Source organism: Talaromyces rugulosus, chromosome IV, assembly GCF_013368755.1.
Source record: "Talaromyces rugulosus chromosome IV, complete sequence".
In the NCBI taxonomy this organism is placed as follows: domain Eukaryota; kingdom Fungi; phylum Ascomycota; class Eurotiomycetes; order Eurotiales; family Trichocomaceae; genus Talaromyces; species Talaromyces rugulosus.
This window is the reverse complement of record NC_049564.1, coordinates 710,010-734,870: the sequence shown is the minus strand read 5'-3', so window position 1 is coordinate 734,870 and position 24,861 is coordinate 710,010. Positions and strand designations below refer to the sequence as shown.

General features: G+C 48.7%; 10 protein-coding genes across 10 annotated transcripts; 4 read left to right on the top strand and 6 right to left on the bottom strand.

Moving 5' to 3' along the window:
* Window positions 1-21: 21 nt before the first annotated feature.
* On the top strand, window positions 22-2,965 carry TRUGW13939_07029 (uncharacterized protein; the record flags this gene model as incomplete). Its single annotated transcript, XM_035490171.1, has 7 exons — window positions 22-179; window positions 243-778; window positions 828-931; window positions 985-1,137; window positions 1,190-1,304; window positions 1,357-1,448; window positions 1,499-2,965. The coding sequence occupies 7 exons, from the start codon at window positions 22-24 to the stop codon at window positions 2,963-2,965; spliced, it is 2,625 nt and encodes an 874-aa protein (XP_035346064.1).
* A 205-nt stretch (window positions 2,966-3,170) lies between these two features.
* Window positions 3,171-4,180, bottom strand: TRUGW13939_07028 (uncharacterized protein; the record flags this gene model as incomplete). The annotated part of the gene is made up of 2 exons (XM_035490170.1): window positions 3,171-4,054; window positions 4,120-4,180. The coding sequence occupies 2 exons, from the start codon at window positions 4,178-4,180 to the stop codon at window positions 3,171-3,173; spliced, it is 945 nt and encodes a 314-aa protein (XP_035346063.1).
* A 269-nt stretch (window positions 4,181-4,449) lies between these two features.
* On the top strand, window positions 4,450-5,212 carry TRUGW13939_07027 (uncharacterized protein; the record flags this gene model as incomplete). Its single annotated transcript, XM_035490169.1, has 2 exons — window positions 4,450-4,605; window positions 4,670-5,212. 2 exons carry the CDS (start codon window positions 4,450-4,452, stop codon window positions 5,210-5,212), a joined length of 699 nt encoding a protein of 232 aa, XP_035346062.1.
* A 245-nt stretch (window positions 5,213-5,457) lies between these two features.
* On the bottom strand, window positions 5,458-7,037 carry TRUGW13939_07026 (uncharacterized protein; the record flags this gene model as incomplete). The annotated part of the gene is made up of 3 exons (XM_035490168.1): window positions 5,458-6,443; window positions 6,513-6,810; window positions 6,864-7,037. The coding sequence occupies 3 exons, from the start codon at window positions 7,035-7,037 to the stop codon at window positions 5,458-5,460; spliced, it is 1,458 nt and encodes a 485-aa protein (XP_035346061.1).
* A 1,590-nt stretch (window positions 7,038-8,627) lies between these two features.
* TRUGW13939_07025 (uncharacterized protein) lies at window positions 8,628-9,873 on the top strand (the record flags this gene model as incomplete). The annotated part of the gene is made up of 2 exons (XM_035490167.1): window positions 8,628-9,304; window positions 9,357-9,873. The coding sequence occupies 2 exons, from the start codon at window positions 8,628-8,630 to the stop codon at window positions 9,871-9,873; spliced, it is 1,194 nt and encodes a 397-aa protein (XP_035346060.1).
* Window positions 9,874-10,450: 577 nt separating this feature from the next.
* On the top strand, window positions 10,451-12,096 carry TRUGW13939_07024 (uncharacterized protein; the record flags this gene model as incomplete). Its single annotated transcript, XM_035490166.1, has 2 exons — window positions 10,451-11,963; window positions 12,020-12,096. The coding sequence occupies 2 exons, from the start codon at window positions 10,451-10,453 to the stop codon at window positions 12,094-12,096; spliced, it is 1,590 nt and encodes a 529-aa protein (XP_035346059.1).
* Window positions 12,097-12,594: 498 nt separating this feature from the next.
* Window positions 12,595-13,492, bottom strand: TRUGW13939_07023 (uncharacterized protein; the record flags this gene model as incomplete). Its single annotated transcript, XM_035490165.1, has 2 exons — window positions 12,595-13,008; window positions 13,076-13,492. The coding sequence occupies 2 exons, from the start codon at window positions 13,490-13,492 to the stop codon at window positions 12,595-12,597; spliced, it is 831 nt and encodes a 276-aa protein (XP_035346058.1).
* Window positions 13,493-14,082: 590 nt separating this feature from the next.
* Window positions 14,083-15,252, bottom strand: TRUGW13939_07022 (uncharacterized protein; the record flags this gene model as incomplete). The annotated part of the gene is made up of 5 exons (XM_035490164.1): window positions 14,083-14,134; window positions 14,190-14,313; window positions 14,372-15,022; window positions 15,089-15,094; window positions 15,159-15,252. The coding sequence occupies 5 exons, from the start codon at window positions 15,250-15,252 to the stop codon at window positions 14,083-14,085; spliced, it is 927 nt and encodes a 308-aa protein (XP_035346057.1).
* Window positions 15,253-15,886: 634 nt separating this feature from the next.
* TRUGW13939_07021 (uncharacterized protein) lies at window positions 15,887-20,913 on the bottom strand (the record flags this gene model as incomplete). The annotated part of the gene is made up of 6 exons (XM_035490163.1): window positions 15,887-16,714; window positions 16,772-17,544; window positions 18,831-18,888; window positions 18,943-19,654; window positions 19,710-20,347; window positions 20,404-20,913. 6 exons carry the CDS (start codon window positions 20,911-20,913, stop codon window positions 15,887-15,889), a joined length of 3,519 nt encoding a protein of 1,172 aa, XP_035346056.1.
* Window positions 20,914-22,528: 1,615 nt separating this feature from the next.
* Window positions 22,529-23,863, bottom strand: TRUGW13939_07020 (uncharacterized protein; the record flags this gene model as incomplete). Its single annotated transcript, XM_035490162.1, has 3 exons — window positions 22,529-22,706; window positions 22,784-23,737; window positions 23,814-23,863. The coding sequence occupies 3 exons, from the start codon at window positions 23,861-23,863 to the stop codon at window positions 22,529-22,531; spliced, it is 1,182 nt and encodes a 393-aa protein (XP_035346055.1).
* Between the last annotated feature and the right edge of the window lie 998 nt (window positions 23,864-24,861).

The following is a 24,861-nucleotide window of genomic DNA, read 5'->3' as shown; positions in this document are numbered from 1 at the left end:
GATGCGTCCAGGCGACGAGCCATGTCACTGATCACCCCCAGCTCCAGCGATGACGGACATCAGGATACCATTTTGCGCGACACCTTCACTCCAAACGACTCCGAAGAAGGCGAATCGCAGCGCCATCAAGATGAAGCTATATTCGCCGAAGATCCGTTTGCGCAAGGCGAGGCCGAACCGTATGTTGTTCCAATTCATCGAGAAAAATCACAACCGGTTTTCAGTTTCTAACAAAAGTATAGCATAACTTTCAAACGTAAACAAAAGAAACCGGCCCGTTTCAGTCTATCGAACATCTTCCCCAGCGGCAACAGCAGCACCCCGCCGCGATTGATAGGCCATCCGCAGACTGGGGCTCATTCTTTGAGAGATTGGACGAACTTTGCACACGACCCAGAGCCGACGGACTCTGGCACGAACATCAATGGTTTCAAGGAAGACGGTCCTCTCGACTGGTATGTCGAAGGCCCTGGTAGACGAGTGGGCTATGACGACCTCACTGCGATCGACTGGGTCTTTGAATACATGAAAGAGCGCCAGAGGAAGAGACTTCTATACTCGAAAGGACAAGGGCTGTTGGGTCATCTGCAACAAATCTTAGACGGAAGCCATGTCTGGGTGGTGTTGGTCACGACCGGAATTACAGTCGGCCTTATTGCTGCTTGTATCGACATCGCGACCAACTGGTTGGGCGACTTGAAGCTTGGATATTGTAAGGGTGATCAAGGGGCTAATCAGTTCTACCTCAACCGACAGTTTTGCTGTTGGGGCCATGAAGGTAAGTTGACATGCGTCGATTTCTTGCTTCCGATGCTAAGAGTTTTTAGAATTTTCTGAATGTGTAGGTTGGGTGCCGTGGAGAGCTGCCCTAGGAATTTCCTCTGGTGGCGGAGGCTACGTGATAGAGTACATATTTTTCGTGATGTTTTCGGTATGTGTGTTTTTCTCTATTTTCCTTTTTACAATCACTCATAGTTCTACTAGGTTGTTTTTGCATCATGCGCCTGCATCTTAGTCCGAAGCTACGCTCCGTATGCTAAACATAGCGGAATACCTGAAATCAAAACTGTCCTCGGGGGGTTTGTCATGAAACACTTGATGGGGGGCTGGACCCTAGCCATTAAGTCTATTGGACTTGTAAGCCTGGCTCGAGCTAACGGGAAATAACAATCTTGCTAATCTAGTATAGTGCCTTGCTGTTTCTTCCGGCATGTGGATAGGCAAAGAAGGTCCTTTAGTCCATGTCGCATGTTGTTGTGCAAACATTATAATGAAGCCGTTCGACAGTTTGAATCGAAATGAAGGTGAGTTGTGCAATGAACTTTTTTTTTAATTCCAGCATCTAATATCATGTAGCGATAAAACGAGAAGTGCTGTCTGCTGCCGCCGCTGCAGGCATCTCCGTCGCCTTCGGTGCGCCTATTGGCGGTGTGCTGTTTAGCTTAGAGGTATGCTTCTCCTCTGAATCCAAGTACCAGCCTCATCTAACTGTTTCTAGCAACTCGCGTACTATTTTCCAGACAGGACAATGTGGCAAAGTTTCGTATGTGCCACTATTGCTTCAGTCACACTCCAGGCATTGGATCCTTTCCATACTGGTAAAATCGTGCTGTACCAGGTGACATACACTAGGGAATGGCATCGTTTCGAAATTTTTCCCTTTATGCTTTTGGGCATCTTGGGCGGCCTCTACGGAGGCCTATTTATAAAATTCAACATGAAGATAGCCGGATGGCGCAAGACTCGAGGTTGGGCCTTTCCGATCCTCGAAGTTGCGTTCATCGCAATTGTCACTGCTCTTATCAACTTTCCAAACAAGTTTATGAGAGCACAGTCATCAGAGCTGGTGTATCAATTGTTTGCCGAGTGCGCAACGACCACCGATGATCAACTAGACCTCTGCAAAACGGGGGCGGCATCATTTGGTGTCATTGCTCTTTTGCTTGTGGCAGCATTATGTGGCTTTTTCCTAGCATCTATCAGTTTTGGTCTGGAAATTCCTGCAGGTATAATCCTCCCGTCCCTAGCAATTGGTGCTCTGTTTGGCCGCGCTCTCGGCATCGGGGTCGAAATGTGGCAATCAGCATACCCCGACTTTTTCTTGTTTCAAAGCTGCGACCCCGATATTCCCTGCATTACACCAGCGACCTATGCTATCATAGGAGCGGCGGCGGCGCTTGGAGGAGCAACGAGAATGACGGTTTCTATTGTGGTTATCATGTTTGAATTGACAGGTGCCTTGACATATGTGATCCCAATCATGATTGCCGTGATGCTTTCGAAATGGTGCGGCGACATTTTTGGCAAACGAGGCATATACGAGTCTTGGATTCACCTCAATGAATATCCATTTTTGGATCACAAAGACGACAAGCCTCCACCGGATGTTCCGGCGTCGAAAATAATGACACATGTTGACGACCTCACTGTCATTCCTGCGGTGGGGCATACCATTGAATCGCTAAAGAGTCTACTATCTCAGACTCGGTATCGTGGATTCCCAGTCGTCCTGGATACCTCGAATCCCATTCTACTTGGGTATATCTCACGAAATGAACTATCCTATGCATTGAACTCATATACCAAGAGCCGCAAACTATCGCCAGAAACACAGGCGTTCTTTGTTCACCAGCCTTTTGCTGACCCTAATGAAACTTTTGATTTGCGGCCTTGGATGGATCAGACACCGATGGCACTGAACAGCCGTATCAGTTTCTCCATCGTCCTGGGTATGTTTCAGAGACTCGGGTTGAGATATGTGCTGTTTGTCCATAAAGGCAACCTCAAAGGCCTTCTCACTAAAAAGGACGTCTGGTTCATTTTGAACGGCGTGGAAAGTCGTCGAGAAAAGGGCTTCGGGGATGGGGCTCTCAGAGAAGCTGAGAACCCTGATGAAGTTGGCCTACTCAGCCATGAGGACGATTTTAGTGTTGTAGAGGGTCGACAGTCTATGCAGTCACTCTGATTTCGAACATTTTTTATGGTTGTTTTTAGCGAAATTTGCTGGGTTTAGAGATTCCATGGGTGGTACTTATATATCAGTGATACATATACATACACTTGTTTTTTTTCTTCATTAACCGTTATATACACTCATCAATGTTGTGTTATTTTTTCTATTCATGATTCCCCAATTCAAATACGAGAGACAGCAATAGATAAAAGAAGCATCAACGCCGAGTGCCATTTACCCGCTGTACGCCCTTCCCAAGCTCGCTGGCGATGCAGGTTGCCTCACGCACACTACGTGCCAGAGTCCCACGCACGGCAGCCTCTTCCAGAACAAGCAACCCACCAATCGTGCACCCACCAGGCGAAGAAATCTTGTCCTTGATAATCGACGGATGCTCTCCTTTTTCAGCCATACTAACCGTGCCCCTCAGGACTTGACAAGCCATGAGCTGGGCCTCGGCACGCGGCAGTCCCATCGCAACAGCGCCATCTGCCAATCCTTCGAGCACCAACGCCGCAAAAGCAGGACCAGAGCCTGCCAGTGCAGTGCACACATCCATCTGAGAGAGCGGGAGTCGGACAATCTTTCCAATGCGAGTAAAGATCCATGAAATCAAATCATCCCATTCTTGTGGCAGTGGTGGATTTGAGATTCCAATCGTAGTCATCGACTCGCCAACCATGGCTGCGGTGTTGGGCATTGCTCGCACGACGGTGCATGAATCTGATTCAGGCACTTCTTGTCCTTCGTATATGGTGTGTGTTATTGCCTCCACCTCGACCCCGGCCAAAACACTGATCAGGAGTTTGCCCTTGAGTGCATCACGCATGCCAGGAACAGCAAGAAGGTCTTTTACCATGTAGGGCTTGCAGCCGAGAATAATGATGTCAGCTTGCTGAACTGCCTTGAGATTCTCATTCTGCAGAATCGTCACCGGGAACCCAGAATAGGGCTCGACAGCTGTTTGAATGCGTTTTGAGGATCGCTCTGATCTGACGCAGGCAATGAATTTTGTGGGAGTTTGGAAAGACGTATCTTCCTTTTTACTCGCGTCTGAAATAGATGACAGAATTCCAGTCAAAATTGCCAGGCCCAAGTTCCCTACCCCATGTAATGTCAGGGACTACTATTCCATATGTCGTATCCCAATTGCGGGATGTACATACCACAGCCCAGCATTGCCAGGGTTTTCTCCCCAGAGCCGGGGGTTGAAGTATTCGCTGACATTTTTCAAGTCTACTGTCCGTCCCAATTTGTATCTCACGAACTAGTCATACAATTTCAGATTTGTTATCGGAGCAGAATGGAGACAGTACGAATAAATACAGATGGAGAACGCCGCCGGGCCGGGAAATTACCCGGCGGCGAGAGATGTCATCCCCACCTCGTTCTGCCCGTCAAATTTCCTTCACCGCCTGTGCTTGACTGCTCTTTACGAATACAACACTACTAATTACACCAAAGACAGTCACTGCAATAGAGTTCTGGTCGACATCATGACGGATCCTTTCGAAGTGCGTATGCGCTTCACAACGCAGCTGCAGCATCTCAGCGCCGCAGTATCTTCCTCGCAAAAAGTAGCCCAATATGCTCTCAAATACCGAGATATGGACGAGGATCTCCATTCGTGTATACTAGAACAGCTCGAAAGAGTAAGCAAAAACTGTCTTTTATCCTCGTTTTATTTTGGAATAGGACCTAACGGATTTTATTTAGAACAATATGAATACTCGGGCGAATATAATGTATTTTGTGGAACATTTTTGCGAAATGGCAACCAAAGAAGACCATCTAAATTACGTGCGCATGATCCAGCGCGATATCTTGACTATTGTCGATGGCGTCGCACCGGCAGACGGCTCAGGGGCCGCAAACGTCAAGCATGTCCGGCGCGTTTTACAGGGATTGCAGGACAAGAATATGCTCTCGAGTGAAACGGTGGCGGAAATCAGCGGCGCGCTCAAGGATCGAGAAACAAATCAATCGAATGTCCTCGACAACGAACCTTCAGAGGCCTCCGGAACACCAGCCAGCTCCAGAGCGAGCGGAGCAATGCGGGTTGATAAACGGCAGATTGAACAACGGATTGAAGAAGATCGAGAGCGGAATAAGAGACTACGAGAGAGCATGTGGGCAGTCAGTGGCGACAACAAGAACGAATATAACAAGCTCTGGGACGAGACGAGCGATATTGGCGAGGACGATCTTTTAGACGCTGAGGAGGAGCTTGGCGAGAGGAAAATGGCGGTGGCTGCGTGATGCCGTTGGTCATTTTGTTGCCATTTTCTATTTGAATCTATTCGGAGAAGGCATTTGAAATATACATGTATTTGGGAGTTCAATGCTGATCGGGAAATCAGGAAAGCGAGGCGTTCAGGACCAGTCATCTATATACCAATTTATATCATATTGATTCATGCCATAATTATATCTAGTATCTAAGCTCCTAAGGAAAACGGTGGGTACATTCCACGAGGACAAAACACATATCCGTCTAATAGTGGTTACACCATGAAAAGACCAGCACCCGCAAGGCCCCAGAGAAGATATCCGGCATTTATGGACGAAATCGCTGCCATTCCAGTGGAAGGCGTCGCACTGGCAGTGCCCGTCTGCGTCACAGTGGCCGATCCTGTCGCAGTTGCAGTTCCTACTGGACTTGTTCTCGACACAACAGCGCTGCTGGATGGCGTTTGCACAGCAAAGGTGGAAATGGCAGAAGTAACTGGAGTAGCACCTGGTACTGGTACGCCGGTAGCACTGCCGATCTCATGAATATCATCTTCGCCAGGGTTGAAATTGGTGTTGGCAATGGAAATTTCATTATTCTCAAGATCATATACGACATAGGCGCTGCGGAGAAAGGTATCTCCCAAAAGGATCTCGGCGTTGTTATCCGTTGGCACAATTCCAAAGATACAAACACCCTCTGGTAATCGGTGCTGAGGGTCGGGCGCAACCAGTTCATTAATGCCAACACTGATACTCGCACCAGAGAAACTGTAAGTCAGATTGTAATCTTGTTTGCCCGCTTCACAATCAATAAACGATGCACTGAGTGTGGTATTGTAGATTGCTTTTACATCATCGAAGATTTTGTTGGCTATGGCTGTTGGTAGCATTGTGAGAGTGGTGCCACTATCGAGTATCACTGGCAGTGGCAAGCCGTCTGCATAGCTAATGGATCCAGAGCTACTTTGACCTGATACATCGCTCAGAGCAACGGCCAATTCTTGGTGTACGCCGTTAACTGAAATGATTGGCAGAGTTTGGAGGTCACCAATGTACTTGGCTTTGTTGACGCCACCGAACAGGATGGTGCCGGACTCTGAGGTAATATCATTCAGCCACAGACTGTAGGCGGCTGAATTTATGACCCCTTTTTCGGCGAGAGCGTAAGGCAGATTATTGTAGGGGTTTTTGGCAATAGCCGCAGCTTCGACTACCTTGTATGCTATTCCGGCAATTCCAGAAACACCGGGGACCGGTTCTAAACCAAAAATAATTAGTATGATAGTTTACTGCAAATGTACCAGACAGGGTGTAGAATCGTACTTACCTTCAAAGGGAGTTTCGTTAATACCAAACTCAAAGTCCTTGAGGGTCACACCCCCAAGCTTGAGAGTATCGGTCCCATACGGACCAATCGCAGACGATCCATCGGCATATGTGTCATTGAGAACAACATCCAACTTGGTGTAGGTAGACGAAGCGCTAGAATCAAATGCGGGCGCTTTAACAGTAGAGTTTCCAGCAGAATTCACCCACAGGTCACTACTACCAGTATCCAGTTGGAGAGAAAACTCCTGCGGCGGGGTCCCGAGTGTCACGTTGACAACGTACAAAACTGCATCTGCCTATTGGAAGTCAAAGGTGAGTGGAATCCATGCAATGATATAATAGAACTTACATTTGTAATTGTCACGTCGAGCGTGGAGTCCCTTTTTCGTAAAGACTCGGCCGATGTTCGGTGACGCTGGACAGGCAGCCCAAGCACAGCCGGATCATCGCGTTTATGAAGAGACAGAGCATTGATCTCTGGGGCAAGCAATGCCAGGAGTGGTGTATAGGATAAACCGCGCATTTTGAAAGTATTATTCCAAACTCGAATCCAATGTTTGATGCGATAACACTGGGAGAGAAAAAGAACGACTACAGGAAATATATTGCCTTTAATAGTTAAGAGGGCGAATATCCCAGCCTTTATATCGGTTTGTCCCTTATTAGGTTCTATTAAATGACCTCTATAGTAGTTACGGGCTGATTCTGAATGGATAACCCAATTAGGAAATAGTATCGCGGTAGCTTGATACTAAAATTAGACTCGGTGATGCGGCTGAGAAGGCTTCTCCCGTTTTGGGTACTAAACGATTGGCTCCATCAAGCAGCTCTTATAAAATAATTGTCCGTGAGACTCCGTAATTGAATAATTTTTCCTAATCCACACACGCTCAGCTAAGCTCTCGATAGACGTTGCTGTCTCCATAGCAAGTGGCCCACAAGAACCGACATTATGAATACACATGCTATATGCAACATTATATTAGAATTTTTGTATTTGTATTATGTAAAGAATATGTATGCATGCAGACATGTTTCAATGTTGCTATTATTAGTACTATATACATCATTAGTTGAAAAGCTTTCGAATAAGAACAAAAAGTTTACTTGTCAAGCAGGATCATGTTTAAACTTTCCAAGACAGCATGAATAGTCCACAACGAAATTGGATAATCGCCATGAACCAATCGTTGTATTTCATGTGTTTTTTTCCCCTTAATTTTGCAGAAACGCATTCTTCAAAAAAAGAAAAGACTGTTATCATCTTTAGTAGCGAGATGGTCATTAAGGAGGGCGTTCTCTTACAACATCTAAATTAGAAGCGTGCTCTCTGTCCTTGCACTTGTTCTTTCTATTAGCCTCTATGAGGGTGAAATCATAGCAAGCCTATAATTAATATAAGCTTAGAGCTAAAGTTAAGCGTGGGTGTGTTGTTAATAAGCGAGCAATTATTTGTAAGGGTACCCACAATAGCTAAGGAAGGCTATGTTGGTGCGAATGGGCTACCTATTTGAGCCAATTTCCCAACGATTCCGCCCCATATTTGGACAACAGTTCACTAATGCACTATTCTAGTTAGAATCCCTGAAGGAGGCATCACAATACATGTATGTGGCTGTGATCATCACGACAGCACAACAAAATAAAGTCGGTCTCCTTTTCTTAGCCAGGCCTGAAGCTGAATAAGTTTAATTAAATATTGAAATGTTTTCCTTCTAGATAGATAGATATATATATCAATTGATATCATTGGTAGTAAATATGACACCTTCAAACCCAATTGTTAAACAGCTTTTCATATATGTATATAGTCATGTATCCAATAAATGTTTAATAGCAAAACTAGTCATACAAACAACAATAAAACATCAAACAAAGACATTGATAGAAAAAACAATAAAAGTATTTGCGTCATCGGTTTGATGGGCGATAAGCGTTCGGCGAAACGTAGTGCCGGATAAGACCCACTCGAGACGCCCGCTCCAAAAAAACAGAGCAAAAAAATCCCAGAATGCGGCATGCGATACTCTGAGGTCTTCGGAAAGCCCACTGCCTGAGTACCGGGAGTGTTGTTTTTTTTGACGGATTCAAAAAGGTTTCTTCACAGTAATCCATGTTCTCACAAATTTTCAACAAGGCAAGGGGGCTTTTTCCTGGCACGGCCGCAGACGATAGCTCGTTCACCGCCCACGCTTCTACTTCAGAGGCAACAACAGACAGCACAATTGACTCGACACCCACAGCCACAGACATGGTGACGGCAACTCGACGGGGCCAGGTTGGCTCGCCGCAGATAAACGGCTCAGATGTCGCTGCGAACGGAAAGAGAAAAACCCGGACGACGAGATCGGATAGTCAATCGAACAAACGGAGACGGACCAGGCCTGAGGATGGAAACGACAATATCGAAAGGCATCAGACCAGTGTAGTGGTGGAAATTCCACTGAGGCGAAAACTCGTCGAGGATGGCGTGGCCGATGAAGTGCCCGAAACACAGCAGACGAACGAGACAAGTAATAGCATAGAAGAGGAGGCTACCGATGAATCCCAGAATACGACGTTAACAAATTCGCCTAAGAATGCTAAAAACCATATTCGGTTCGGCAGCGAAGAACCTGCGCCGGTCTTGAACGGAGCGGAAGAAATCCCAGAAACTCAGCCTGTGCCACCTGAAGAAGAGGCAAGCAGTGATGATGATGATGACGACGAGGCACCTGAGGTAGTCGACAACTCGGCGCAATTATTGTCGCTTAAAGTGCAAGCTCAGAAACAGGAAGAGGCACGAAAGAGGTCAGTCATGTTGCCACTAATATATGCAAAACATAATTTCTGACTCCTATAGGGACGAAATTCTACGAAGAGAGAAACGAAAGTTGCAGGACGAGAGGAATAAATCTCAGGCCAAAGCGTCCAAAAAAACCAAATTAGAGAAGCCATCAGAGTCTCGACCTGCCGAACCAACATTAATGCAGGACGATGATTTAGTCTCTGAAAGTACGGCAACTCTTCAAGGATCTGTTGTGCGAGACACTGGTCGATTGGTGCTGCCAGCTCTTCTGCCAGACGAGATCTTGAATGCCGAACCAGTCTATACAGCGCCTTCACCCGCTCCTGAGCAATCCCGACAGAACACCAAGAAGCACAAGTTCTTCGACGATGTTAAGAAGCCTGCCAAGGACATCCGCCACGGAGATGTGACGATTAGAGTCCTCGAAAACCAGAAAAACATGCTGCCTCCCAAGAGTTCCACAGCCGGGCAAAACTTGAAGGCAGCCTGGATGGCTGGTCGGCGAAACAAGAATGCCCCTTCAGGACTCAAGCGAGTCAGCGGGGGGCAAAAGGGGTTTGTTCGGCGTTGAAGAAGCTTGCTCGATAATTGAGTTGAATATACATAGTATAGTTCCTTGGGATGTACCATACTCCAGCAATCCCGGCGGCCTATACTGAACCACATTTAGATGAAGAATGTGAATAATTTCAAATATGAAGCAGGGACGATTGAATGCTATGCAGCGTCTACATCGTGCTTGTTTGTTTTGGATTTCGGTCGATTGTTTATAACTTGTTCTTTGGAGATGGCTATTGATTGAAGCAATTGAGCGTTCATGAATAAAGCACCTACTGGGTGATTCGTACATAGAGTAATTTGAGCCACTGCACTATAATTCAAACCTCTGTATACGTAGTCGCATGTCTGTGTAGACAGTAGTAGTTGTGTAGACACGTGGTGCTGGCTGCAGCCCGGCCGTTGGTGGAGGCCGATAGCGGGTCGCAAGAGGGTGGGTGGATCCAAGCTCCGTCGACCAAATTATCAACTGCTCTTTCTCTGCGATACTACTCTTCAACTTACTCTCCGCCCACACACCTGTCCAGTCAATGCGACTGCGTCGATAAACACACACTCTCCCCCCCAATAGACTCAATGCCCTCGCAACAATGGCGACTACCGAGACTTCCCCGCTACTACCGCAGTTCCAACAACGGTCCAGCGCGAATACGTCACTACGCGCGGAGCGAGACCGTCGAACAGTGACCTTCAATCCCCTCACCACAATCAGCACATACAATGGCGCATCACAGGCTGACTCTATCGTGCAACCGCTGCAACCGGGATCGCCACCCGTTCGCCCTGCCTCTGGCCCTTCCGGACAGCCCATGCTGTCTGCACTAAACAGCAAACTGCGACGACGCAACAGCGCAGGCTCGCCGGTGACAGCGCCCATTATTACAGCTGCCCCAAAGATCGGACCCCAGCGCACGTCGAAAAACACACAGAAACTGAAACTGCTCCCGGATCCGGTCACGGGAGACGAAGAAGAGATTGTCGACGACGGGTTCCCCAGGGATGTGTACACACAGATCAGCCGTATCAAAGAACCAACCGCACGAAGGGATGCGGCTAGACTGGGTAAAGCCGATCGTGATCGTCTTCCTCGAGTCACGGCCTACTGCACAGCCAATTCATATCGATTAGAAGGGGTGATGCGGTTTCTCAAATCCCGAGATAAGACGCGCGGAACCAATCCCAAGCTGTTCGATGAGTGTGTATATTCACCATTCAACTACGGACACGAAAAAAGACAAGCCGAGCAGCAGCAGCAGGCTCAGGCCCAGGCCAGAAACGGTTGGAATTCGGAGCCTAGCGTGCCTAGGGTACCAAAGGAACGCAGGTACTCTGATAGTGTAGTCGAAGTCGAAGAGCATGGGAAGAACGTGCGGGAAGACTTGATCAGTCTTCGCGAAGAAGAAGAAACCGCACATTCGCATGATACAGGCATGGGCTCATCGTCATCCGCTGCCGATGAACAACAACTGGACCTAGATACCACGGTGCATACGCCTGAGGTCTTTTTATTTGACTATGGGACTGTCGTGATATGGGGCATGACACCCGCCGAAGAATCCAAATTTCTTGCAGACGTCGCCAAATTCGCCACTGCAATTCTGAGCAGCGAAGACCGACAGGTTGAGAATTTCAATTTCTACTATGCTCGCGATTACCAGGCCCGGATATACAACGATTTCATCTGTCTCCGCGACCCGCGCAACCACATGATCAAACTGGCCATTTCCCATGCCCTGGCTCAGTCCGTAAAGACATCTCTATTCGAAGACCTAGTCTCCGAAACCATTGCCACAACAGCGCCCCTACCAGCCCAAATCGCCAAGACGGGCAGCGTGAACATGACGCGCAAACAAATCAACATGCAGATCGGCGAGCTGTTCATTCTGCGAATCAACATCCATTTGCAAGGATCTGTGCTGGACAGCCCGGAGCTCATGTGGGCAGAACCTCAGCTCGAGCCCGTGTACCAAGCGGTGCGAACGTATCTAGAAATGGACCAGCGTGTGGGCCTCTTGACCGAACGTCTCGATGTCATTGCCGACTTGCTTGCTGTGCTCAAAGATCAATTAAGTCATAGACATGGCGAATACCTCGAATGGATCGGTGAGACTCCCTATATCTATCTAACTTTTTGAAAAAACAAAACTAACTGTATCTAGTCATCGTCCTCATTGCCGCTGAAATCCTGGTTGCAGCAATCAATATTATAGTGGACTTGTATGCTGGTGTAGAATAAACCTACATACTTTGTGTGTGAACTTGCATAAACATACGGCGCATTTTGATATTTTTATCCTGTGCGTGTATTTTCTTTTTCTGTTTTATTTATTTTGCTCGGAGAAATACGGAGTACCGAGAGACAAGGGATTGAATAAATATATTATACTACCTTTACATGACAAGATCAGAGACTACAGTTTTTGGTTATTACATGTAGAATGATTGATTCAAATCAATTTATACATGTAGTTCATCAATATCCGAGTAATGTAACCACGAAACTGCTGCTGAATTTAGGTCTCTGAATACTATACATGTTCTGGACATGTAGCTACATATGTAGGTGATTTGGTCCATAGAGTGATATTCATTTTCGAGAAAAAAAAGTGAATCAAATAATTGTACAACATATATTCCGCTCATTAATTTTTAAGACAAACACCCTTTAACATAAAACTAACCAACCAGACCTAAAAAGAATAAAAAGCCCATGGGTAACACGAAAGATAAGAAATCAACTCTCCGACTTGGTCACCCGCTCATCAACATCCATCGGAACAGGCTCATCAGCTGGCGACTCGCCGTTTTCATTTCCAGCGGCGCTGCTACTATTATTTATTTTGTTGCTGCTACCACCTGCATCGCCATTGTTCACCGCTCGAAAGCCAGATGTCGATGTGGGCTGATCTTGGGGTGATTGTCCCGAAGGCGCAGGAGCCAGCGCTGGCAGACTCGAAGTAGCAGCCAATTCGCTTTCTGCGGCGGCGTTGTTGCTGCCGTTGTTGTTGTTGTTGTTGTTGCTGATGCTGTTGGTATGCGACTTTTCGGGACTGGCGGCTTCGAATTGCATGGCTGCTTCGGCTTCGAGTTCGTCAATGGGCATGTTGGACCTGCGGCTGCGTTTGACGCGAAGAGGTCGCTCTTGGGGCTGTTGAAAAAAAAGGTATTAGTCTCAGTATGCTAGCAGAGAAAAAAAAAAGAAGAAAAAAAAATACCGTTGGAGGTCGCTCTTCTGAACTCCCCTCTGTCTCATCATCCAAAACATCATGTTCAATCGCAGCACGCGCATCACCCATAATCGCCGCGGCCTTGGCCTTCAGCTCAGCATTCACCAACGGACCACCAGACTGCGCCGCGGAGGAGCCCTGCTGCTCGTCCAGCATGCCCGTCAACGTGGCCAGTCGCTCCAGCATGATACAAGTCTCGAGGCGCATTTTCTGAATATACGACTTGGCACGTTTGTTGCGGTTGCGCATCGAGTCGTTTTCGGTTTCGATCTCGTTGAGCCGTTTCTTGAGTTGGATGCATTTCTTCTTGTACGCGAGCTCGATGCTGGGCGGGTTGGCGTTGTTGTTGAGGCTGCTGCTGTTGCTGCCGCCGTTGCCGATGGCTGTGGATGATGTTGTGTCCATTTTCTTTTTTCTTTCTTTCTTTATTGGTTGTTAGGTATATTCAGTTGCTCGACAAATTGTCGATAAACAGCGCGGCGGGTGTTGATCGAGTGAATCCGTCGCCTTCGTAGAATAATTATCTCCAGCTAGTTCCAGTGGAAAAAGTCGTACTCGGATCGTCGAGTTGCTAGGACTGGTGTAGATAAGAAGAGCTCTCGCTCGACAGGTCACAATCCTTTAAAAACGGAGGAATATTCAAGGGCCAGGTCCAATTCAACTTTGGCGTAAATTCCCCGCAAGAAAACTGATGGCGATGCTCTGATGGTAAGACGGTGAGTTGGAGAAAGTTACAAAGGGAAAGGGCGAAGTCGGTCGAGGTCGTCGCGAACAATGGCCGGATTCTGCCGGCGCCTGAGATTCGCCAGAGGGCGGTGAGGTTATACCCAGCTGATACAAACATAGATAAGCCAATAATAAAAAAGAATGATTATAATTGTAAATTCGTATACATTTAGCACTATGTGATTGAAAGTATGCATATTCATAGTTAAATACGGCACAATAACAACAAATCCCATGTTCCAACGCCCATGATAGTTATGGCCACCAATCTAATGACCGCCAGTGGTGGGCAAACCACAGAACACCTTGAATGAGTCGTAGCTAAAGAATATCTTGTTAGCAAATTTTTCTCTACAAGAAGGCAAGTCCAACTTACATCAACCATTGGAACCCAGTCAAGGTTCCCAACATGGCAATCCTAACAGGCAATCCGTTCCACAGTCCCACGAAGCCGATCTTGCTGTAAATCCGAGACACGGCAGTCATTGCGCCCTCGCCAGCTGGACAGATTTAGCAGGAGCCTTTTTTATATATATATAAAAAAGGAAGGTAACTCACCCTTTCGCTCGGCATTCAACTTGCTCACCATGACATCGGCCGGATGACTGACAATAGCGCAGAGAATACCAGCAAGGTAACCACCGGCAAAACTAACACCAGTCTGAGTCAAACGGCTATAGCTATCCTTGGGACCCCCAAGAGTCCTGTAGATCAAATTCACCGCCTCCTCAAAGGTCGCAAACTTGGTCATCGTGTACGGAATCTGCCGCGCCCAGAGCGGGTAGAGGCCCTTGTACAAGCCGCCAATGCCATCCTGAGCAACCACCTTTTTCCATCCGTCACGCAGGTTGTGCGCATACGGAGGCAGTGTGGTCTGCATACGAACCTTGATGGCTTCAAAGGGACAGAGCGCAAGATCGGCGAAGAATTCGGCCGAGGCACTGGCACCGAGATAGACCAGCGTGCGGTTGGTGTTGGGGAAGAGCTGTTCGCCGTACCAGTACTTGAACACTTCATAAAAGCCATACTTGCCCGCTCCTTGCAGCGAGTATCCGGCAAGCGTGGGAGCCCAGCCAAAGAAAACTCCGCGCAAGCCCTCTTTGGCAAAGATCGATCGCCAGGCGGAGACGTTGGACTTGTAAATGCTAGGGTCGACCTGTCGCCGGCATTTCACCAAATCCAACGGTGTCACTGCGGTGTGTGTAGGCCCTGGTATCGTTCCACAATTAATACGCGATGCTTGTTGGGGTTACAGGTCATACACAGCCAACTCACCACAAGCTACAGACAGACAGGCCGACAAATGTTAGTAGATAGCAAATTGACTTGGGAGGTTCTCACATACCGATAATACCGCCCAAGGTACAGGCATAAAAGTACCTGCTTGAATACAGGTCAATCTTGCCAAAGGGCAATTTTTTGTCCTGTGTGGTCGCCATTTTGCTCTCGATGACGACGATGATAGCCTGATTGTGCCGCTTCTCCGCACTTTATCACTCTCTTATCGTATAGCGATCAACCACGAACGCTGGACTGAAGGTGTGTTGCAATGATTTTGAAAAAAAAAGTCCAATTGCAGAGACAACGAAGAAAGGAAAACGATGAATTGTTAGTTAGAGAGAGCAGGAGAGGGGAAAGAGATAAGAAGAGGCCAGGCACAGAAGGTGCGCCGATGCGACGGCCAATACGTCAGCGCATAACAAGCCCACAAAGCTTGCATAAACCAGCACGAACCTCGAAATGGTCCTGCACAGCTAGCTGTCGCGGGCCAATCGACGGCAGAGACAAGCCGAAGCATCCGACTATCCGCCTTGATTGAGTCCAGACTTGGTTAAGAGAATAAGTCAATTCAGCGATCGATCGCGGTGGTGACGTCACGGGCTCTGCTCCCGTCTCGACGGACGCGGTTAGACTATACGTTGATTTTGTATAATAATAATAGAAGAAAGAAAAATATTGACATTATCTTGAGAAATAAAGCAAACCGAATGGAATATACAAGAATTAAAACTACACCACTATCATCGCTGTTCGTGTTCTTCATAAGGGTCTTTGTGCAAGATAGAAAAGAGCTCAAAAATCAGCAAAAGCCACCAGTTTCGACGCCAGCTTGATTCCCAACTCGGCGTTCAGCCGTGTCAATGCATCCTTGGCCTGTCTGCGCTGCTTGGGGGTCGAAAAGTGGCATGTCAGGATATGCCAAAACGGCCAGAGCAGCTCGTAGCCTTCAATCGCACGTAACCGAGAGCTGTGGTTCGGAGTATTACTGGCGCTCATGTTCTCCGGGTCGGTATTGTTGAAGTTGCTGTTATTAAGAGGATTTCCACTAGAGTCAACATCGCCCAAGGTAAAAGGAATGCTCCTGCACACGTCGACAATCATGTTCTGCACGATTTCGTAGGGGGTGCTTTTTTCCGACGTTGAGTTGTCAGGGGTATTATTCTCGTCAATAATCATGAAATCGTCCACAGGTGATGGTGTTTCGCCGAATGCTTCGAGTTTATTGACGATATTGTCAATTACCCCCTGCAGAATGATGCGGGCAGAACGGTAAAAGTTCCATAACGAGCCCGTAGAGATGCTCGCGTATGTGATGATGGATTCTCCAGTAGTCGAATACACGATCCGCGGGAGCCACTGCTCGGGCACGTTTCGGCACCAGTGGCTGAGTTCAGTGTCGAGGGACCGGGCATATGTCAGGTAATTAAACAAAGCCTCAGTACCCGGCATTGGCGCATCCGGGGGTGGTGTGGTGAGCAGAGCCGGGGCATCCACAATGAGCTGGCTGAGTTTGGTCACTGTGCTCATGAGGCTTTGTAGTGGATCGGATGAGTCAAAGAGCTCGATTAGAGATTGTAAATCAAACCGCGGTCGACCGCCTAGGCCTAGTATTTGTATTTGCTAGATTCGGTTAGTTTATTGGTAGATAGTCAAGGCCACTCTCGAGACATAACGTACCAGCTGTGTATATGCAAAATTGAAAAGACACCGGCTATACTTGCCGTCCAGCCTCCTATGCTTATGCAGACGCGCGAATAGCTCAAGGCCTGCCGTGTGTGAGCTCTGCAGGGTTGTGCGCTCGCCATTGATGTCTTCAAAAAGGACCAGCAAAAGAATTGCAGCCAACGTGCCATCCTGGACCTTCTCAACCGGCGACGAGAGCGTCCCCTGGAGACTCTGCAAGGCCATTCCGTACTTCTTTCTTGCCTTGAGAGCCAAATCAGGGTCATTAGCCTCATGTGCAAAGGAGCTCAACGCGGCGGCGTCGACTGCCCATCGTAGACACGACGACGGATGCCCGGCGACTTCGTTTTCGCGGCACAACACATAAAGCGGGGGAATCGACTCTAGGACACCGGGGGCGCCCGTCGGGGTTTCCGGGATTGTATACTGATCGAAGAAATAACACAGTGCTCGATCCTCCATGCTGGATTCCGCGAGCCAGCGCGGTCTCGGCACCAAGGCATAGTCATCCGTGTCGGCGTTTGCAGAGTACGCGGCATCGGTGAACCGTCGATCTCGGGCTAGCGATTTCCATTTCTTGGGATTCGCCGTGTCGTTATTGCTGCTGTTGTTGTTGCTGCTGTTGCTGCTGCTGTTGCTATTACTGTTGCTATTGTTGCTGCTCTCGTCTGGGAAGACGATGGCTGGGCGATATCCTGGACATTCCTTGCCGTATATTCCGCAATTGCGACAACCCGGCCGCGCCTCATCGCACTGTGGATTATTCACTGTTAGGTTTCGAAGGCAATATACTACAATATACCAGCACGTACCTTGATTTTCCGCCGCCGGCACAAGTAACAGCCACTGCTGGGCTTTCCATTATACACCATGGTCGTCTTCGTCGTCGTCGTCGCCGTGTGAGGGTCACCAGGTTATTGCGCGTCAAGACATGATATGGCCGAGTGACTCATGAGACGGGAAAGCAGCGACAAGCCCAGCGATTTCGAAAAAAAGAAAAAAAGACTTGGAGATGCTCCCTCTTTTTTTTCCCTTCAAATAAAAACCCTATATTTCCACAGACAGAATGATAATGCGGGCGCAAGCCGTGTGAATCGCCGAGCAAATTCGATATGGCGGCGCATTCATTCTCCTCCTCCGCGTGGAAGAGAGAAAGAAAGACTGCTTTGGCTGTTGTTCGTTTGTGTGTCAAAAGTGGATCGGACAATCACGAAATAATAACAATATCAACATCAATTGACATATCCTTGACGGCCGCTGGCCACATAGTACTGCTGTGAAGTGGAAGACTGGAGGAAAAGACAAGAAAGAAGCCGTGCGGAACTGATTGATTTCCCCCCCGCCGCGATCCTTCTCGGCCACTTCCTTCCCATGTGTAAATAATTACTACTTTCGCCGCCGCCGTGGCCAGCCCATAAGAATGATTACACTTGTGCGACACCGCATGGTCAACTGGTGTTGGTCGCAGGTTTACTCATGTTACAACGGATTTTCATGGCAACTGGTGGATTACAATTATGGGCAATGTAGATCATAGTACGTCATATATTTGACAAGTCAATAACAACTAGTCCCCGACAATGCATCGGTTGTTATCTCGGGTATAGATAGATCCAAGGGCAAGCCAGAAGCTAGCCTATAACCAACAGCCTGATGCTGCGTATTAACCAGAGCTAATCATCACAAAGGTACCAATTAAAAGTGATGGTATGAGGGGTATTTGTCGATTTTAATCAAATGCTGGATTCGCTGCAATTTCGCCCAACCTGCTCAAGGCAAAAAAGGTAAGATATCAAACGCCAACTCCGTCATGTATAGGCCAAAACCGAGCTATGATATATATTATATCTCGTCTCGGTATATGCGTCATTCACTCTCAGGTGCATTTTTCGTCGTTATGATATTGAACTAGAGGAATCCGACATGGCCCTATCGGGACTATCCGACAGGGATATATCGGGTGGTGGCTCCGAGGACGCAGGCGGCTGGCGATTTGTGGTATCTTCGTTATTATTCTCTTTCGTTGGGCCTAAGCCTGGTGTGCTGGACGCACTCTCGACCAACACGTTGTCGTCAAACAGGTCTTCAGCAGGAGGGGCAAAAGACCAGACCTGAGGCAAGGATTAGCACAGTGGCAGCGACATCAAGCCAAAACAATTACATACCTCCATTACCGTACGACCCGCCCGGCTGGCCATGATAACGGCCTTTTCTTCTTCGAAAGCGACTCTCCACACGGCTTCTGCAGGTGTAGACAATTCCCGGAGCAGTTGACCGGTCTTCAAGCTCCAAACTTTGACCCGGCCATCACTACCGCCACTGACGATGCGAGTGCTATCGAACTGCAAGCTGGTCACGCTGTTGTCGTGTGCGGCAAGTCGATGGATGGGCGCCATGCGGTTCAACGACCAAACTCGCACAGAGCCATCTGACCCACCGGTAACCAACGTGTCTCCTCTCATCTGCAGTTGTCCAACAAGGGATGTGTGGCCTTGCAGAACAGCCTGGCACTGGCCCGTATTTGGATCCCATATGCGTACACTGGTATCCAAACTGCCAGTCGCAATTCGGCGGCCGTCAAAAGCAATTGCATAGATCTGGCTAAAGTGTCCGGTCAACGTGCGTAAACACCGTCCTTCCGAGATACTCCAAACTCGAGCCATTGTGTCGTAACTCCCGGAAACAACCAAGTCGCCATGGATGCCAAGGCACCTGACACTGGCCTGATGGCCGACTAGAACAGCACGGCAATTTCCAGTGACAAGATCCCATATTCTCAAGGTCGTATCCCGTGAACCTGAAATTGCTGTGTTTTTATCTGACATTTTCAAACATCGTACCGTTGATGTATGACCACGGAGCAGATGAGTGCATGCCCTAAAAGCTAGTTAGCACTAATGCATGCGGAAAGAAGTCCCAAGTATCGACGAACCCTGTAACCATGTTCCACACCCGCACCTCTCGGTCACAGCCGCCACTAACTAATAAATCATCCCAAGGAACCATGGCCCATACACCCATAACATGACCATGTAGCGTCCTTTGTCTTCCACCGTGCGTGTCGTAAACATGAATCTTGGCATTGTCCAGTGCAACGACGATATACTTTGGTGTCAAATGAAGACTCGTCACAACACCCTGATCGGGTGTTATGTGTCTCAGGGAGCACCGACCGCCTTTATTCCATGCTGACTCGACCATGTACTTTTGTTTAAAATGAATTCGATACGAGGAAGGCTGAACCCGGTGTCTATAGACCGGAGACATCGGCCAAGACGACTCCATATGGTCATCTGCTGTGGACATGACGTCTATAGTATCGCTGCCAGACGATGTCGACCTTCTTCTCCAGCTCGAGAAAGGCTGACTCTCTGAACTGAATGAAGAAAGACGTCTATTGTGGAAAGGATCAACAAATTCCCGTTCATCGTCAGACATCCTTTGATATGCGTATGCATGTCGATCGCACAAGTGTTTCCATGTAATATCGTCGTTGAGAAGTTCGTGCCATCGCTTCGAAACCTGCGAAGCTCGGGCGAGAGTTCGGGGGTCGTCAATGAACGAAAGCACCTAATCAAATTTAGTCAGTAAGAATATGATACAATATCCGTCGATGGAGGTCTTACCCTCAGGCAGATTTCATTTGGAAAAGCCTGAAAGGGATCCTTCCTTAATCGTGGACCGATCACACTCGAGATAAAACTAAGCTGTTGGTTATCGCAGAGGTTCAAGATGTCCACGAGAAATTTCTGCCTCTGGGCACTGCCCAGCGAGCTAAAGTGTATTTGGGCCTTCAATAACAGGTTGTTTCCAACATCTCCATCATCATCTTCGGCGGGTCGCCAGCCAGACAAGTTGTGATGAGGCGTTGGGCTGGGCGCTGGAGTCGGCGGCGAGGCAGGTGCAGAGGGGAAGAGGTTGGAAGGAAGAGGGGATCCGGATTTGCTGGGAGTCGGGAGAGGTTTTGGATGTGATGTCGAGTCGAGGTCTGCGGCGCCACCGGAGCCTCGGGGAGGCATGTTATCTAGCGGCACGGGGACACTGCGAGGGATAGGGCTTTCGTTGTTGCCGTTGCTATCTCGCAACGAGGCTCTGTGTTGGCCCAAGGAGCGCGGCGGCGTATACCGCGCAGCCATGGGAGTCTGGGACGAAAGCGTGCAGTTTGTAAAGACAGACCTCACCCTGGCAGTCCGTCTGTCCGGCCTGGTTTCCTCTCCAGGACGTGGTTCAGAGACAGGGTGAAAAAAGCGTCAGAGGATGGTGCAGTTTGAGGTTTCATCCAAGGCCCGTGATGAACGCACGGTGAGGCATGTGGAGTCTCTGGAGAGGGTACAATTTCCGGATAAGCAATAATTAGTCGACGGGCGGGTCCGCCGTCCAGTCAAGGTCGTAGGATTTTTCGAGACGGAGACGAAGACACTGGCCCAGAAGAATCGGGCTCGCTGGAAGGAGAGGAGAGGAGACGAGGAGGGGGATTCTGTTGGCTGGGGGGGGTCAGTCGAGACCGCTTCGGCTTCGGCTTAGTTGAGGTCGATCGCTGAGCTATCGTGATTTGGTTAATCGCGCTGAGGACGATGGGCCAGCCAGGAGCGACGGGGGAGCATCAGTAGCATCGTCGTAACCGCTAGTTTGGTGATTAGAAAGCAGCGACCAGAGAAGCAGCAGTAGACTGTGGTTAGTCGACTCGGCGGCGACTCCGCGTGGGCGCTGAGTGGTCGGCCCTGCTGCAATCGGCGGCGGCGGTTGTTAGCAGCAAGCAGCGGTGGCAGGGTGGAGATGTCGAAATGACGCTCATGGACAGCTGATTCGCAAGCAGTGGCCCGGAGTTTCTTGGAGGTGAATTGACGATTGACGATTGAAGGTTGAAGGTTGAAGATTAAAGAGTGAAGAGTAAAGACTGTCGGGTGTCGATGCACCGAGGGCAGGTGCGCACCACACGTGCTTGCGCTTGCCTCGTTGGACCCTTTCTCTCCCAGTCACTCTCTCACACAACTCTCTCGACTATTCCGACTTCCAATCCTTCTTCACCTTCTTCACCTTCTCGACCGCGATGGACGTTGATCTAGCCTGCTGCAGAGGGCTCCACTTGACACCGAGCGCGGGTAGGGCTTCCATGTGCATCGTGCGACAGTAAATCCAAAAATCGCATCGAGATCTGTGGCAATTGGCGTTGACCTGCATCGTCCTGCGTCCAGATCTGCATCAGCAAGTGCGCATCCACACTCCCCGCATTCTCGTGATCGGCCCTGATGAAGCGGAAGATGGATGAGTCGAGGTTATTCCGTCTTGGGAGAGAGGGTCAAAAACGATAGGATGGACGTTGGTAGTACATGTGCAACAGTCAACAGTGCAGCGTCTCTCTTCTCATTCGTCGAGATCTTCCCAAGATTCATGGTCCTGGTCATTACATAGGAATGATGCTAAACTTTCCGAGTCACATTGGCACTAATGATGATCCATGGAACAGATCTATGAAACATGAATGTCGTCACGATATCTATCTCCTCTCGTGGGAAATATTGAATCTAAATTCAAAAACTCGAGTATATATGCAAAATACCACGCACAGCAAAGGAAAACCCTATTGTACAAATATACAGATATGACACAAGCGCGAGTCGCACAAAAACAATCCAACAGAAAAACATAGCTCCACCGTTGGAACTGCATGAAAACCGAGTCTCTATATATGTAAAATCTTCACCCGACATCGACCTAAATCATTATAGTTCATTATGCCAACGGGCCTTCTCAGTGCGCATGACCGATCTGCAAGAATAGCGGCAGTATCATGCCAGCGACTGAAACGGCTAGATCTTTGACTGACTCCTTGTGTTTGGGAGAATCCCGAGAATCCACGTAGCCGTTGCTGTGAGAGTCCCGGGATGGTTGAGGAGCATTCTCCTGCATAGTGTGCATGGCTACGTATCTGTTGAGACTAGCTGTTAGTATGGACAATCCGATAAGACGTAGTGAGAAACCTGATCTGGTAAGAGGATAACTTACAAGAATGTGCCGGCTGAAAATAAAAGCAATACACCGGTACGCCACCGGTGTGAGCTCTCGTCGCCTCCAACGCCAGATCCCAGGGTTTGGATAGCAAGGAACGTTAGAATAGCGCCAACCGGGGCCGCCAGGCTGAAAACCAGTAGATGTCCTCGCGCCGCTCGACTGGAAAGCCCGTGCTTTAGCAGCACCGAGGTGAGCCCAAACGCTGCGGGCGCTTTATGGACGAGCAGAGCTAAGAAGATAATAAAGCTTAAGCTCGAATTAGACCCAGACGCCCCGAGTGCAATCCCATCGGCCGCAGCGTGGATGACCAGCCCAGTGGTCATGGCAAAGCTATGGTTGCTAGACGAATTGGCACGGCCGTCGTTCTCCAGCAGCCCTTCCCCTCGACTAGGCGAAGAGCTACGTCGCAAGCCAGATGCGCCCAGGTTATCCAGAGAAATGTGATAGGGAAGCCGCTTTGGTTTCGGAGGTGTGACGTATGCGGGCAGCCTGTCGATCAGGTACATCAAAATAAAACCGCTGACTAGCGAAATGCCAATCCACGCGTGGAGGGCTCCGGCTTCGTCTTCGTCGTGGTGGTCGTCCTGATCGTTCTGCGCACTGGTGCCCTCGTCCGCCGGGCCCCTCTCTGACTTTTCCGGGCTGGTCGGTGTGAATTCTGCTGTAGATGCGACATCGGGTATCACAGGTCCTGGTAGATTCAAGATCTCAGGCACATCCCGCGGGAGAAGACCAGGTAAGTTTTGGTGCGACCATCTGACATCCACCGCGCGCGATTGAAGGCTCGAATGAGATTTCTGCTGTGAGCTGTATAACGTTTCGACTCCCTCCGGGATGATAATAACCAGAGCCGTGCCGACAAGGACGCCCATGCCCAGGGACGAGATGAATCGAAGTTGCGACGGAGATAATGTGAAAGTGAGTGGTAATGCCCCAACGAGAAAAGACCTGTATCGCCCGACAAAATGTTAGCAATGACACTATCCCCTCCTTGAGGAGACCTCAAGGCAGCGAATTCTCTCACGTAATGGCCATCACGACGCTCAAAATGAGCAGCGTGAAGAGGCCCTCCATTGTGTTGCTTGCTGGTGCGTGTCCTCCGTCAGAATGCGCTCGCTCGGTTCTTGCTGTGTGTATCTAAAAATTCCGGAACATGATGCCGCCAGCGGTAGGAATTAGGTTCTCAGCTAAGAATAGAGAAGTATCCGAACAAAGTATAACAGCAAAGTCGTTGAATGGCTACCCAGGGACGTTTTGCAGGGGAGAGAAACACGAGTTTCCAGGTGGAGTCGGCGGGCGGGACGACGTGGTACGTCAACTAGCGCCACATCATATTTATTGCTCCGTGAAGATTGACTACATCTACAGAGTCATCATAGTCTGCCAGGGGCAAGAGTCTAACGAATTCATGTTCTAGTCTTTCTTCTTCTTCCTACCCACCACAGCCAGCATCTCCCGACATCCCGCGCCTTAAACGTCTCCCTCCCACCATAAAATCATTGACAACATCTTTGATATTTGGGCCATTGTCCTTGATCAATCCAATCAATTTGAATCCCACCCGCATCAGTGTGCCATAGTCGCGATCTCCAATGTCTAATCTCCCGTAGAGTTCCCAGGCTACACACAATTTCTCCAGCCATGTCTCCTTCGCTATGGCAAGCCTGGCAATTCTTGCATTGCTCTCAGTCCTGAAACATTACCTAAACGCTTTTGATATCAATCCCAACTTGCCTAAAAGGGAGTTCAACCTGCCGACACGTACATACCCGGCAGATGTCGAATATTAGTCCATTTCCTATGGATGGAGATGCCTGGCTAGCGGTCCAATAATTCTTGTCCTCTTCACTTCAACTGATATCTGATCAGCCTCCTTGTAGTATTGTTTGATAAGTGGCTCTAAAGATGAATTTGACATGGGTAACAAAGACATCGGTATTTATCCTATCTCGTACAAGACTAAATATGCAGCTATAACATTTAAGGTCTGCTGGATCCAGATTTCCAGACATTGTGTATAAACCATAGATTGACTCCCCAAGGCATCTTTGGTCTTTTGGTGCAGCCATCAA